This window comes from Sus scrofa, chromosome 4 (genome assembly GCF_054392235.1).
Source record: "Sus scrofa isolate SSC_HxYL_T2T_F1_AM1 chromosome 4, Sscrofa_HxYL_maternal_Yorkshire_Landrace_v2.0, whole genome shotgun sequence".
NCBI lineage: Eukaryota > Metazoa > Chordata > Mammalia > Artiodactyla > Suidae > Sus > Sus scrofa.
The window spans coordinates 103,524,145-103,540,280 of NC_139386.1; the positions used below are offsets into that span (position 1 = coordinate 103,524,145).

The window sequence follows — 16,136 nt, forward strand, 5'->3', positions numbered from 1 at the left end:
TTTTCTTTTTTTTTTTTTTTTATAAATCTCTTAGAAGATTGGTCTCAGGGTACCACTAGCTCCCTGGTCCTTAGGACACCATGCTTTTCTGGTTTTCTTCTTATCTTTGCTATCTCTTTCTCAATCTCCATTGCTGACTCCACATCCTCTATTCAGTGCTTGGTCCTGGGCTCTCCTTTTCTCTTTCTATGCTCTCTCCCTAGAGATTTAAAATTCCCATAGCTTTAAATCACCAAAATCTTATTGACTCCCAATTTGGTATCTAACATTTCCACTTGCTTATCTAATAGGCATCTGTAACTTAACAACAGAACTCTTGATCTCCCCCACAAACCTGAGAGTTATTCTTGACTTCTCTCTTACCTTCTCTCTTCTTCAATATACTTCATTAAATAAGTCTATTGATTCTGCCTTCTCTCCCAGCCTCCTTATCCAAACCACTTTCATTCTTACCTGGACTACTGCAGTCACCTGCTAGGTAGACTTTCTGCTTCTAATTTTGCCTTCAATAATCCATTCTCCCAACAAAGCGACTTTTAATACATAATTCAGTTCATGTCATTTACATGCTTAAAGCTCTTTAATGGCTTCCTATGATATTTAAAAACTTTTAAAAACCTCTTTACCAGGGCCTATAAGACTCTATGGGATCCAGACCTACTTATCTTCTCAACTTCTTATTTCCTCCTTACTCTCCATACTCCAGCCATACTGGACTTCTTTCTGTTCCAAGAACTTGCCAAGTTCTCTTTCTTCGAGAACTCTGTTCTGGTGTTCCCTCTTCTTGTGATGCTTTTCCTCTAATCATTATGTGATTGGTTCTTTCTTGTAATTCAAATCTCATCTTAAATATCACTTCTTTAGAGAGGTTCTCTCTACCTAAAGTACCCCTCCCTACCTCTACAAAGTTACTTCATAGCTTATTACTCTACTTATTTCCTCAGTAGCACTTACCTCATTCAAATTATATTCTTTATTTGTCTACTAGCTTACTGTCTGTCTCCTTCATGTAAGTCCCTCAAGGGCAGGTACCTGTCTTTCCTGTCATTTCTGTTTCCCCAGGATTTACAGCAGTTCTTGACATATTAAAGGCACTCAATAAAATTTTTTTATATAGTAGGATGAAGCAACTGAATTATTAACTATATGTATATTTAGATAATAGTGCCCAAAGCTAACAGATGCCAAAACTGATGAATGTTCATTTTGCTGGAAAAGCATCATTTTGAGCTTTGTTTAGAAATGAATTACCCAAATTAGAAAGGTTTCCTGTCATGAACTAATCATCCACAATATACTCTTCTATTATGCCCCTTTAGCAATAAGTGGCTAATTTCTTGTTCAATAATTCTTATATGAAGTTCATAAGAGGAGTTCCCATTGTAGCTCAGTGATAATGGGCCCAACTAGTATCCATGAGGATGCGGGTTTGATCTCTGGCCTTGCTCAGTGGGTTAAGGGTCCGGCATTGCTGTGAGCTGTGGTGTAGGTCGCAGATGCAGCTTGGATACCTCTCAATCTTGGGTTTTTAAAAATATTTTTTTCTGTTCTGTTACCAAATTTCCAGGTTTTTTTTAAAAAAGGAAAAAAGTGAAAAAAATATTTTTATTGTAAAAGAGTTATTTATGTACCTCAAAAAACATTTTTCTCAGAAAATTCCTTATATTTATATAACACTAGTCTTCCAAGGCTCTTAGATTATGATTAGCTGAAAAAAATAGAAGAATTTCACTACCCATAACAATGCTCATATCAATCTATCCAACAGGATTCAGCCATATATATTAGGCTCTTTATAATGTGTCCCAATAAAAAATACACAAGAATATAATTTATAACTGGGTAGAATTTGTGTGTATATAAAATGTTCATATGCTGCAGGTGAGGCCAAAAAAACCAAAAAACAAAACAGTAAGCCTGGCCTACACAATTGCTCTGGACAAATTTTGTTTTTATTAACACTAACAAACCACTGGACTATAGTGACAATTAATTGTTTTCTTTAGTTTATACTTAAAAAGAAAGCCATCCTTTTCTCCCATGTAACGAATGGCCTTTGTTAATTAGGTCTCAGTTTTTATGCTGGCCACATTTCGCAAAGTCCAGTCCTCACCAAAAATAGTAACAACCTGCTCTGGATGGCAATCAAGCAGCAAATCTATTTTTGGCCTTAATGTTTGAAAGTCCAAATGCTAGATTCCATGGAACTGAACCTTAAATGGCATAAGGAAACTGGTCTGATATTAAAGGACAGAACACAAGTTGGGGGGGGGGGTAGGGGAGCTTCAAAACAACGGTTTCTTTATTCCAAAAGAAATGATGCTTCAAGGTTAACAGGTAAATTTAAATCTAACTCTGACACATGAAACACCGAAAGAATCTTAGAACTGAAACAACCGTGGAAGGACAAATAGAATGATATAACCTTAGTTGTAGTCCCTTATATTACCCTAAGTTTCCCATTTTCTTAGTTTTTCTGGTTTTTATTATTAATATCTTTGTTATCTTACCTGTCTCTGAGTGTGCTGGGGCCTAGATAAGGATATAGGTTTTCCTTAAGCTTTCCTTTGATGAGATGGTCCAAGGTCTCATGTAAGAAAGGTTGATGCTGAGTATATACATTTTCTACTCCCTAAGACAGAGGGAAATGGTTCTTATGTCATTTTTTGGAAACTTGACATGTAATAGTTAATGATACTCATATCAGAAAAGGACATGCACTCAACAGAGACTTCATGGGATAGAGTCAAGCAGGAATTTTAGGAGAATTTTAGAATTAATTATTTTCATCAATTAGAAATGCACCAATCTCATTAAAATACTCTGTATTTTAAGGCTAGCTGTTATAAAAGAATTTTAAAAATGGAATTGCTCGGAGTTCCCGTCGTGGCGCAGTGGTTAACGAATCTGACTAGGAACCATGAGGTTGCAGGTTCGGTCCCTGCTCTTGCTCAGTGGGTTAAAGGATCCGGCGTTGCCGTGAGCTGTGGTGTAGGTTGCAGACACAGCTTGGATCCCGTGTTGCTGTGGCTCTGGCGTAGGCCAGTGGCTACAGCTCCGATTCGACCCCTAGCCTGGGAACCTCCATATGCCATGGGAGCGGCCCAAGAAATAGCAAAAAGACAAAAAAAAAAAAAAAAAAAGGAATTGCTTAAATCCTTTATCATATCTTCACTGGCTCTCATCCTTTTGTGAAAATACTGTATGATAGGTAGAGCAAATAAAAGGAAGGAGCACACAGAAAAGGAGACTAAAAACACTCAGGAAAATGGAAAATTTTTAGGAAATGTAAGAAAGGCTAGCAGATTAAAACTAATTTTTGACCATTTTAAGACAACAGGTGAGTGTTTTAAAAAGATCTACAATTGTTTGCTTCATCTTTAATTTCCTTCAAAGAAAAACCACCTTACAAATTTTAAATTGTAAACAAATGGAGTAAAATAGCTACAACTAACAGAACTGTCTGCCATTTTACTCTTGATTATTTTCTGGAAATATCTCGTAATTCCCTTCTCAGATATGTGGGCTGATGCTGATGCTGCTCTAATACAGGAAGTATTTAAAGAAAAAACTTTCCAGAGGATGTCCGCTTTAATTTCATTTAATTGACATAGTACTAAACCAGCAGCGATCCTGAAGTTACTCTGAAGATCATATTCATTCACTCTCAGCCTTAGGGGCTTCGACTGTCTTTCCTTTAGGAAAGCATAGAGATGTCATACCTTCAATCCTTTGAGGAACTGTTTGGTAATAGCCACAGCATCTTTGGGGCTGAAGAGGTCGCTTCCTCTGACCCGTTTACCACCATATTCAACAACTGCAGACACAAGCTTTAAAAAAGAGAGAGAAACAAACTCTTAGTGCTTGGATGACAGGAAGAAAATAACTTTATTAAATAAATGAAGACATGAGAATACAGAATTATATATTTCTGTGAATAAAGATAGTATGACATCATTTGTCAGAGCTAAGTATGTAAGAACAGTGTTGGTTCCCATTTGATGGGATTAATATACATATCTGGTTACCTTTCGATACTTCTCAGAAACACCTTTATTCCTGAGGTCCATCATTAATCCTGGTAGGCTATTGCTGCTGTGTCGCTCATAATGTAGAGCATAAAGCATTACCAGGCGGGCAGCATCAAACTCTGTCACTTTGGGGTTCTGCAGGAGCCTCTTTACATTCTGAAGAAAAACAGAACTGATATTTATCCTCTCTTCACGTGGTTGATGTGTAATATCTTGGCTATAACCATTACTGAATGGCAGTGATACACCTAAGATACATATGACTAAGATTACTACTATGGCAATGTACAGGTCATAGGTTTAGCAACTGTTTCAATAACAAAAATTAAATGCCTCTTGCTTAAGATAAGAAGGGACCTAATCAAACTGACAAGCTTTTGCACAGCAAAGGAAACCAAAAAGAAAACAAAGACAACTTACAGAATGGGAGAAAATAGTTTCAAATGATGCCACTGACAAGGGCTTAATCTCTAAAATATACAAACAACTTATACAACTCAACAGCAAAAAAGCTAACAACCCAGTGGAAAAATGGGCAAAGGACCTGAATAGACATTTCTCCAAAGAAGATATACAGATGGCCAACAAGCAGTTGAAACAATGCTCAACATCACTGATTATTAGAGAAATGCAAATCAAAATTACCATGAGATACCACCTCACAACAGTCAGAATGGCCATCATTAATAAGTCCACAAATAACAAATGCTGGAAGGGGTGTGGAGAAAAGGGAACCCTCCTGCACTGGTGGTGGGAATGTAAGTTGGTACAACCACTATGGAGAACAGTATGGAGGTATCTTAGAAATCTATACATAGAACTACCATAAGACCCAGCAATCCCACTCTTGGGCATCTATCCGGACAAAACTCTACTTAAAAAAGACACATGCACCCTCATGTTCATTGCAGCACTATTCACAATAGCCAAGATATGGAATCAACCCAAATGTCCACTGATAGATGATTGGATTAGGAAGATGTGGTATACATACACAATGGAATACTACTCAGCCATAAAAAAGAATGAACTAATGCCATTTGCAGCAACATGGATGGAACTAGAGACTCTCATCCTGAGTGAAGTAAGTCAGAAACAGAAAGACTAATACCATACAATATCACTTATATCTGGAATCTAATATATGGCACAAAGGAAACTTTCCACAGAAAAGAAAATCATGAACGTGGAGAATAGACTTGTGGTTGCCAAGGGGGGAGGAGAGGGAATGGGAGGGACTGGGAGCTTGGGGTAAATAGATGCAGAATGTTGCCTTCAGGATGGATTAGCAATAGGATCCTGCTGTGTAGCACTGGGAACTCTGTCTAGTCACTTGTGATGGAACACTTAATGGGAGAAAAAAGAATGTATACATGCATGTGTAACTGGGTCACCATGCTGTAGAGTAGAAAAAATATACATAAATAAATGATAAAAAAAGAAAATAAATTCTCACTGTAATTGCTTTAGGACAAAAATGAATTTAACCATGGATATTTACTCTTTTCTTTCCTTTGATTGAGATGGTCCAGGGTCTCATGGAGGAAAGGCTGCAATTTCCTTGCTGAAATAAGGAACACATACTATTTCCACCACTTCAATCAATATAGGACACAAGAGAACTACCAGCTGACTTGTAAAACTACTGCCTTCTTTCAGTGTTAGTGATTGACCAGTGAAATGGAGGCAAGTTGGTAAAATTTGACATAGGAAGATTGGGCTTAATCTCTAAGAAGCATCTATGTAACAACGTTTCCACATGGCTTACAGAGATATGAATAATATAATCTCTAAATTGAATATTTATGATTTTAGGAGGGCAGGTACTGATGGCAAAGCTAGACAACATCATGTTTAGGTTTTGTCAATCCTCACATTAAGGGACTTCCCTATAGCATAGATATATATTTATTATGCAGCAGAACAAATTAATTAGAGCTAGCAAATACTTTTTGATCACTCTCTAAGCAGAGGGCACTATGCCAGGCACTGGGGAAGTTAGAGAGATGATTTAGAGAGTTCCTGTCCCCAGTGCCTTCATAGCCATTGGGGCAAAGAAGGATAAAACAAGTACGCCCTTTCTGCTATAAAGTATGTTTCCTTAACACATTTTAGCTCTATGAGATTTGTAAATATGGGAACAATATAGAAGGCATATTGGTTGATATGTAATTTTTCTAGCAAGTTAATATTTAGAAGAGATTGGGGGCAAATTTCCTCTTTAAAGAGGAAATTTTACCAACATGTTAAGAAAAAAAGATGAAAATCCTACAGAAATGTTTCCTGTAAGAAGTAGCTGGTTTTGTAGCTTTAAGAATTACTGTCTGTGGGAGTTCCCATTGTGGCGCAATGGAAACAAATCTGACTAGGAACCATGAGGCTGCAGGTTTGATCCCTGGCCTCACTCAGTGGGTTAAGTGTCTGGATCTGGCGTTGCTGTGAGCTGTGGTGTAGTTTGCAGACTCGGCTCAGTTCCTGAGTTGCTGTGGCTGTAGCTCTGATTCGACTCTGAGCCTGGGCACCTCCACGTGCCGCGGGGTGCAGCCCTAAAAAGCAAAAAAAAAAAAAGTCCTAGGAGTTCCCTGGTGGCATAGCAGGTTAAACCCTGGCCTGGGAACTTCCACATGCCTCAGGTGTGGCAAAAAAAAAAAAAAAAAAAAAAAGAGAGAGAGAGAGAGAGAGAGAGAGAGAGAAGGAATGTACTATCAAATAATAATATTAAAAAGAGTCAACCCTCCTACACTATTGGTGGGAATGTAAATTGGTACAACTACTATGGAAAACAGGATGGAGTTTCTTCAAAAAAAAACCCAGCAATCCCATTCCTGGGCATATATCTGGAGAAAACCAAAGGCTGAAAAGAGACATGAACCTCAGTGTTCACTGCAGAATGATTTACAATAACCAAGACATGGAAGCAGCCTAAAATATTAATGGATAAAGAAGATGTGGTACAAAAAAAAAAAAAAAAAAAAAGATGTGGTACAAATATACAATGGAATATAACTCAACCATAAAAAAGCATGAAATAATGCCATTTTCAGCAACATGAATGGACCTAGAGATTATCATATTAAATGAAGTCAGACAGAGAAAGAAAAATATTACATGATGTCACTTATATGTGGAAACTAAAAAAAATGATACAAATGAACTTACTTACAAAACAGAAAAAGGCTTACAGACTTCAAAAACAAACTTAAGGTTACCAAAGAGGAAAGGTGGGAGAAAGGGATGGATTGGGGGTCTGGGACTGGCACATATGCACACTATTGTATCAGAATGGATGGATGGTCAACAGGGACCTGATGTATAGTGCAGAGAATTTTACTCAATATTCTATGATAACCTGTATGGGGAAAGAACCTGAAAAAGAACAGATATATGTATACATATAACTGAATCACATTGTGCACATCAGAAATTATCACAACATTGTAAATGAACTATACTTCAATAAAACTTTAAAAAATGAAAAAATAATGATAGTTAAATATTAACAAGTACCATTTACCATATTAAGTGCTTTACATGTATAAGCTCATTGCACCGTCACAAATATCTTTGTGGCAAGTACTGATATTTCCCCCCATTTTTTCAGACAAAAGACTAAGTAAGACTTGGAGTAGTTAAGAATCCTTTTCAAAGCCAAGCCAGCCAAGATTCAAGCTCTTAGCCACTGTCTTATACTGCTTCAAACAGACCTCTTTATCTTCATTTTTCTAACAAGTATTTATTGTCCTTACTATGTGTTATTAGTGGGATGATTTGAGATCTTTTACCCAAGGTCAGGAAAGAGAGATATAAAATAGACTATATCTTCCTTTCAAATGAAGAGCTATGATATGACAATAAAAGGGGGAGAAACTGTTTACTTTCTAAAGATTTTTCTCTTTATGGCACAGGAAAAATATCTTACTAATCAAAAGAGTTTTTTTCCAGCGCTATGCACATATTTCAATGACAGTTTCACTACAGTTTGGGTTTAGTGAAATCCTTCTAAGTCAAATTTTTGTTAGCCTGTAGAATAACTGGTTGGAAGTGGCAGCAATTTATTGGTTTCTTTTTAGCAATATGTGAGCTTTTTTTCTCTCACCATGATACAGTTAATATTCAGTAAAGGAAACCTCATCTTTACTCAAAAACCAATTCATTGCTTCATGACGTATTATCATCTAAGGTCAAGCCAAGGAATGCTATAACCCATCTAGGGGTCAGGCCCCTGGCATCTACTCATTATTAAACAAAAGTTCTCTTTATAGACTATTTAAATCATGTTGCCAAAGAAACCCTTTATGGTGGGAGAGTCCAAATCAACTGTTCATTGTAACCACCCTGACATCACAAGCAAGAAAACTTTCAAAAGATAATTTTTAAAAATATAAAAGTGGATCACAAATGGGATTCATATTTTAAAGTATCTATTTTTCTTTAAAAGTAAACAAAAAAATAAGACTTCAGGCAAGGAATTACAGTAACCTTTTCTAACTGCTTTCCAGATGGTAGAGAGATACAAATAAAGATACTAAAATTGGCTAGTGATTGTTTGGTTCTATTGTTTCAAAGGGAAAAATAAAATGATAAAGAAACAAAAGGAAATTTAAATTGAGTCACAGGATACAATTCTGTTTTTATTTAAAGAGAAGAAAATTAATTTTATTGAGAAAAATAAAAAGTTTTCAAAGGAATACTATGTTAGGCCCACAAGCCAACTTTAAGCTGTTAGTAGTGTTGTTTAAAATCAGTTGGCCAGGAGAGAGGATTAAGACGGGGAATAGAAGGACTGGAGCTCAACTTCTCTCCTAAAAACAACAAAATTCACAACTAAAAGCTGAGCAATCCCCACCCAAATGGACCGGAAACCTTAAAAAAGATACCCTACTCCAGAAGAAAAAGAGGAGGCCACATCAAGAGGTAGGAGGGGCAATTTCCTGGTATAAACAACCCCATACCTCCCAGGTGGGAAGCTCCACAGACTGCAAACTAACTGGTTCAGAGAGATAGACTCACCTACAGGAGTGAGAGTTCTGAGCCCCACATCAAACTCTCATGTGCGGGGATCTGGCACTGGGAGAAAGAGCCCCTGGAGCATCTGGCATTGAATGCCAGTGGGGCTTGTGCGCAAGAGCTCCACAGGACTGGGGGAAACGGAGACCCCATTCTTAAAAGGTGCACATGGACTTTCACGTGCACTGGATCCCAGGGCAGAGCGAGGTCTCCATAGGAATCTGGGTCAAACCTGACTGCAGTTCTTGGAGGACATCCTGGGAAAACAGGGGCAAACGTGGCTTGTTGTGAGGGCGGGACATTGAAGGCAAAGCTCTAGGGAATATTCAGCAGCTGCCTTTCTCTGGAGGTGGCCATTTTGGGAAAATCTGGCCCCACCCATCAGTCAGTGCTGGGAAGCCCCAGGGCAAACAACAATCCAGGTGGGATCACAGCGCCCCTCAGTAAACAGGCTACCTAAAGACCCCTCAGGCACACAGCTGCCTCTAATCCCATCCAGAGACTAAGCCCCACCCACCAGAGGGATTAGAATCAGCTCCACATACCAGTGGGCAGGCATCAGCCCCTCCCAACAGAAAGCCTACAGCAAGCCCCCATACAGACTTCAGCCACAAGGGGGGTAGACACCAGAAGTAAGAGAGGCTACAACTCTATTATCTGTAAAAAGGTCACCACACCAAAAACCTATAAAAATGAAAAGACAGAGAACTATAACTCAGATGAGGGAGAAAGGAAAAACCCCAGAAAATCAGCTAAGCGAGGAGGAGATTCTCAGCCTCCAGGAAAAAGACTTTAGACTGTTGATGCTGAAGAAGATGCAAGACATTGGAAAGAAACTGGAGGCAAAGATGGATAACTTCCAGGAAACACTGACCAAAGAGATACAAGATATAAAACTTCAACAAGAAGAGATGCAAAATACAATAACTGAAATAAAAAATTCACCAGAGGCAGCTAAAAGCAGAATACAGGAGGTAGAAGAATGAATAAGCAAGGTGGAGGACAGATTAGTGGAAATTACGGATGCAGAACAGAAAAGAGAAAAAAGATTGAAAACAAATGAAGAGTCTCAGAGAACTCTGGGACAATGTGAAATGCAACATCCGTATTATAGGGGTGCCAGAAGGAGAAGAGAGAGAGAAGCGGACAGAAAAAATATTCCAAGAGATAATAGCCAAAAACTTCCCTAACATGGGAAAGGAACCACCCACTCAAATCCAGGAAGCACAACGAGTATCATATAAAATAAACCCAAGGAGGAATACACTGAGACATATTAATCAAACTAACCAAAATTAAAGACAAAGAGAAAATCTTGAAAGCAGCTAGAGAAAAAAAAACAAATAACGTACAAGGGAACCCCAATAAGGTTATCAGCAGATTTTTCAGCAGAAACTCTGCAGGCCAGAAGGGAGTGGCATGATATACTTCACATGATGAAAGGAAAAAACCTCCAACCAAGATTACTTTACCCAGAAAGGCTCTCATTCAGATTTGAAGGAGAAATCAAAACCTTCACAGATAGGCGAGAGTTGAGAGAATTCAGCAACACTAAACCAGCCTTACAACAAATACTAAAGGAACTTCTCTCGGCAGAAAAGAAAAGACAGCAACAGGAAACAAAAATTCCACAAATGACAAGGCTCACCAGTAAAGGTATAATATATACAGTAAAGATACGAAATCACCCATGCACAATTATACCACCAAAATCAGAAATCATGAGAAGAGGTGGGTACAAATGCAGGACACTGGAGATGAACTTGCAATTAAGAGAACAACTTAAGACAATCACATATACACATAGACTCATATCAAAACTTCAGAATAACTGCAAACCAAAAATCTACAGTTGATACACAAACAAGGAATCTCTGAAGAAGAAATATATCTCATAGTAAATAAGTGCATAATCCACCATGAAGGGGGTCATTTGACATCATTCTTGGAATGTTGAAGTCTTCTTAGAACTGATTCTGATTTCCTCTCCATCAAAGAATTTATGATAATTATAATTAAATAATGCAACTGAACAATTATATAGTTCTACAATTGTATTATTAATAACCATTTCTCTCCATGGTACAATGTAAAGTCTATAATGTCTTGTTTATCACATCACCTAGAATGGTATAATGCCTTTATTGAAGAATCAATAGGATGTAACAAATTGTGAGGACATATTTATATAGTTACACTGTTTTTTAACCAATTTATGCATTTTATATTTTACTTATTTTCAGGGGGTGTATTATTTTTGTTATTCTTACCAGTTAGGTTATGCTTTTTATTATGCTATATAAAATATTTAATGGTATATAAGGCTTTCTTCTTTATAAATTTTAGTTGCATAATATACACAATTTTAATAAAATGCTAATTTTTAAAGAAAAATTGAAATGTTATAGATAATACTAAATCGTAAAGATGAAAGCCATACAAAATGGGATAAAGTATAGAATAAATTTCCTATTTGTCTCAGCATATTTTCCATTCCACTTCTCCAGAGGGAGTCACTTAATCTGTTTCTTAAGATCCATGATATAATAATCTGTGTGGATGTAATTGTGTTTAAATATATGTATTTTATTTTGTAAAAAAAATTTAAAAAAATAAAATTTAAAAAATAAAAAATAAAATAAAATAAGTTGGCCAATCCCTGGTGATCTAGTGATTAGGATTCAGAGCTCTCATAAAGTTAAGTTGGCCAAGTTAAATAGATTGTGATGTATCTTTAGAAAGGAATACCATTTTGTGATTTAATAGAATGATGTCTAGGTTCTGGCTGGAAGTCTTTGAGATACCTAGTTAACCGAAAAAGCAAAATGCAGAACTATGTGTATAGTATGGTATCATCTGAATTTTAAAAAAGAGAGATGTACACACTCATACAGGCTTGCATACACACAGACTAACTGTAAGGATGCAAGTGAAACTACTAACAGGCTCAGTTTTTACTATATACCTTTTTCAGCAAATACTTATCTATTTAAGAATTAGAATTTAATACAATTAACTGGAGTTCCTGCCGTGGCGTAGTGGAAACGAATCCGACTAGGAACCATGAGGTTGCGGGTTCCATCCCTAGCCTCGCTCAGTGGACCCGGTGTTGCCGTGAGCTGTGGTGTAGGTCGCAGATGTGGCTCGGATCTGGTGTTGCTGTGGCTGTGGTGTAGGCTGGCAGCTGTAGCTCGGATTGGACCCCTAGCCTGGGAACTTCCACATGCCACGGGTGCGGCCCTAAACAGACAAAAGACAAAAAAAAAAAAAAAAAAAGAGTCAGCCTAGAAGTTCTTCGTGGAGATTTAAGAACAGAGATAAAAAATGTTGACAAGGAGTTCCTTGGGGTGTACCAGGTTAACATTGTCACTGCAGTGGTGCAGGTTCAGTCCCTGGCTTGGGACTTCCACATGCTTGAAGGCGCAGCCAAAAGGAATAAAATGTTGACAGAAATACTTTTCTTCTTTTGATTACACCTTATCTTTAAAAAATTATGCTTGGAGGAAGGAAACCAATAAAGCACATATGACATGCGAAGCATTTTATATATCATTAAATCCCGATAACAATTTAAAAGTTTGAAATCATTATTCCTGAGGCTTGGGCAAAATAAGTAGTTCTCACAAAGAAACTTTAAAATACAGAGACAGACTATACGCTGGGGCAGTCTGGCTCCAAAACCTGTGTTGTTTCCACTATAACATGCTGACTTTGTTTTATAAAGTAGAATTTGTTGAAATTCTACTTTAATTTGTTGAAATTCTACAAGGAAAGAAAGAAACTAAGTTTTAAAATGTGGGGTCCTATTAATAAGAAAATATACCTCTTAAAATAAGTAGCTTAGAAACAGCTACTTCCCAAAGGACTCTCATTCCCAAGGTGTTTATTGTCAGTGGAACCACATTTTGTCATTTCTTTGGAATTATCTCTGATTTGTTCTGTCTTATTATTCTCATATCCAATATGTCACTAAATTGTTATGTTCTTGGAGTTTCTGTCATGGCTCAGTGGTTAAAGAGCCTGACTAGGATCCATGAGGATTAGGGTTCGATCCCTGGCCTTGCTCAGTGGGTTAAGGATCCGGTGTTGCCAGGAGCTGTGGTATAGGTCGTAGACTCAGCTTGACTCTGGCATTGCTGTGGCTGTGGCATAGGCCAGCAGCTACAGCTCTGATTCAACCCCTGGCCTGGGAACCTCCATATGCCACGGGTGTAGCCCTAAAAAGACAAAAAAAGACCAAAAAACCCAAACCCACAGCACCAAAAAAATGTTATTTTCTCTTAGAAATGTCTCTCATATTTGTCCTTACTGTACATTTTTATTACTATCACTGAGTCTCCTAGCTTCTATGTCTTTAGATTTTTCACTTCCAAAGCATCTTTACTACATTAAATTTCCTAAAATACTGCTTTCACCATATCAACTTTCTTTCTCTATGAGACCCTACACCTACACTGGATCTCTCTATCTCAGTAAGTACAAATTGCTTTTACAAACTTCTACACAAACTGGTTCCATTTACCAATTCAGTTTTATCTCCAAGTTCTCTTCCACAGCCACTCTCAACTGGTCATACTATTTATTATTTTCTGCATACTTCTGTATCTTTGCTTTGCTGAAATCCTCCTCCAGATTCTATTCATTATTTATGGTCCATCTTAATATCACCTTCTCTAAGAAACTGTCCTAATAACTTCAAGTCTTACAGTCAGTACCACAATTTTGATGTAGCTTAAATGATCTTGAGACACTGCCTAACTATTACTCAAGCTTTAGTTTTATCTCTTCAACAATACTTCATGAGGGCAGGGTCTGATTATGTCACTTTTTCTAAAATTCTCTGGTAGCTCCCATCATTTTAAGATTAAAGCCCATTCTCCTTTCAATGGTGATAGCCAGGCCTCGATCTATCTTTCTGGTTTATCAAAGTCCATACCTCATCCTGTATTCCACACTGGCTACACTGAATTATTCTCTGTCTCCTTCATTTTTTTTTTTTTTGTCTTTTTAGCTATTTTTTGGGTCGCTCCCATGGCATATGGAGATTCCCAGGCTAGGGGTCGAATCGGAGCTGTAGCCACCGGCCTACGCCAGAGCCACAGCAACACAGGATCCCAGCCGTGTCTGCAACCTACACCACAGCTCACGGCAACGCCGGATCGTTAACCCGCTGAGCAAGGGCAGGGATAGAACCCGCAACCTCATGGTTCCTAGTCGGATTCGTTAACCACTGCGCCACCACGGGAACTCCTGTCTCCTTCATTTTTTTTCCTCATATCTCCACACCCCGCATTCTCCTTGCTGAGAATTTCCTTCCTTTTCTCTAGCTGATGCATCTAATGTCATCTTCTCTAAGAAGCGTCATCCTTAGGGAAAACAGCTGTCCTTCCTCTATATTTCTATATCACTTTGTAATACCTCTAGTATAGCACTTACTGCATGTATTATAATTTCTGATTTCAATTTCTTTCTCCTCTACTGTAACATCAATTCTTTGAGGAAAAGGATGGTATTGTGCTCATCTTTGTACTTCTAGATCCTCATAGTACTATGTATATGTAGAGGGCATTCACATGTTTGTGGAATAAACATGTTTGCTCAATAACAAAACACCTAGATAATGTATTTTAATATATATCTTGAAAAGTTAATATATATCTTTAAAAGCTTCCTAATAACTCTGTAAGATAAGTATCATTATACCTATTTTACAAACAGGGAAACTGGCTCAGAGATTAAGCCAACAGCTCCTGGTCACAAAGTCAGTAGTGGCAAACCAAACACTAAAATCCAGATCTTCTGATTTTAGTCTACTATTCTTTCTAGTGGACTAGACTGCCTTCCCAAATACTGGATTTACTGCCTGAATCCTTTGGGACTGCATATTTCTCTACTCCTGTGCCTCTTATCACATATCTATCTTGATACTAATTTGTGTCCTTGTCTCAACTCCTTGTTAGGGACTGTAAATTCCATGTTGGTGAAGAAGGATTACTTGCCTTTGTATCTCTTGCTCTGCCTGGTACAGTGCCTTACACATAGTAGGTGCTCATCAAATTGGACTGAATAGATACCTGGAGAGCACTAGAATGGTCATTTTGACAGGCCAATTCTTGCTCAACCTCCGAAACCTCCAGCAGATTCCGCTCACTGACCAACCGAGACAGCTCTCCAACCACCGTTACGTGCTTTGATACAGTCCCAGACATCTTCTTGAACTGTGGGTAGTTCTCCACAAAGGCCTGCCAAGGGAGAAACATCATTGGGGTTTCTGTTATTTCTTGGCTGAGGACAGGCATGTATGAAGAAGGGGCGGGGGGAGCAGGAATTGTTCTTCTGCCCAGACTAAGGCATCTAAAACTTTCAATCACGTGGCACTTTGTTATGCTTAAGAAGAGAGGAACTGGTATATGTCAGTAGACTGAGTCTTTTAATTGTCCAAATATAACTGAAGAATGGAAAGATGTACATAGCTTATTATGAAGTCTTCACTATATTGTTTCCTAAAGAGAAATATTATAGAAAATAATCTCAAACAAAACAAAATGAATCAAGGCAGAAATCAGACCCAGAAAATTCCAGAAATGTTGCTTACATGAATAGTTCCAAAGTCTTGTATGTTAGTCATCCACGTACATGTTCAATTTACCTTCATGTCTGCTATTGATTCTAGTTTTTGCTGTTCTTTTGGTTTCTTCTTCTGAAAGTCTTCCATGAGATTCTTTATGTTGCTACCAATCTCAGCAAAGTTCAGGTACATATTCTGTGAAAAAGGAAGTTGGCAACAGTTCTATCACCTTGTCTGACTTTCAGACAATTTAAAAGGAGAAGTGAAAAAGAATCTTGAATACAGTCAGAAGTAAAGGGCAAGAAAATTCCATTATAATTACCAAATCTGGATACTGGTCAGGACACTGGGGATGAACACCATTACTATTCTCACAAAGGGCTATGGATAGGAGGGAAGTAAATAAGTTGGGTTCTAATTTTAAAAGCACAAAACAAAGTTTGTGGTTTTTATGAAAAAATGATTGTTAAAGGGTCAGAAAAACATCTTCTGCCTTCCCCTGAGATGCATTTGATAGGATGCCTCTATCA

The 16,136-nt window shown here is 37.7% G+C and overlaps 1 protein-coding gene across 2 annotated transcripts in view; it reads right to left on the minus strand.

Annotated features, from left to right (window-relative positions):
* The window catches only part of VPS45 (vacuolar protein sorting 45 homolog), a 70,978-nt gene that overhangs the window by 39,788 nt on the left and 15,054 nt on the right, over positions 1 to 16,136 (minus strand). For both annotated transcript variants that reach the window (NM_001244994.1, XM_085020648.1), the window contains 5 exon segments: positions 2,511 to 2,632; positions 3,723 to 3,830; positions 4,029 to 4,187; positions 15,113 to 15,280; positions 15,688 to 15,801. In NM_001244994.1, coding sequence (NP_001231923.1) covers positions 2,511 to 2,632; positions 3,723 to 3,830; positions 4,029 to 4,187; positions 15,113 to 15,280; positions 15,688 to 15,801 — 671 coding nt within the window.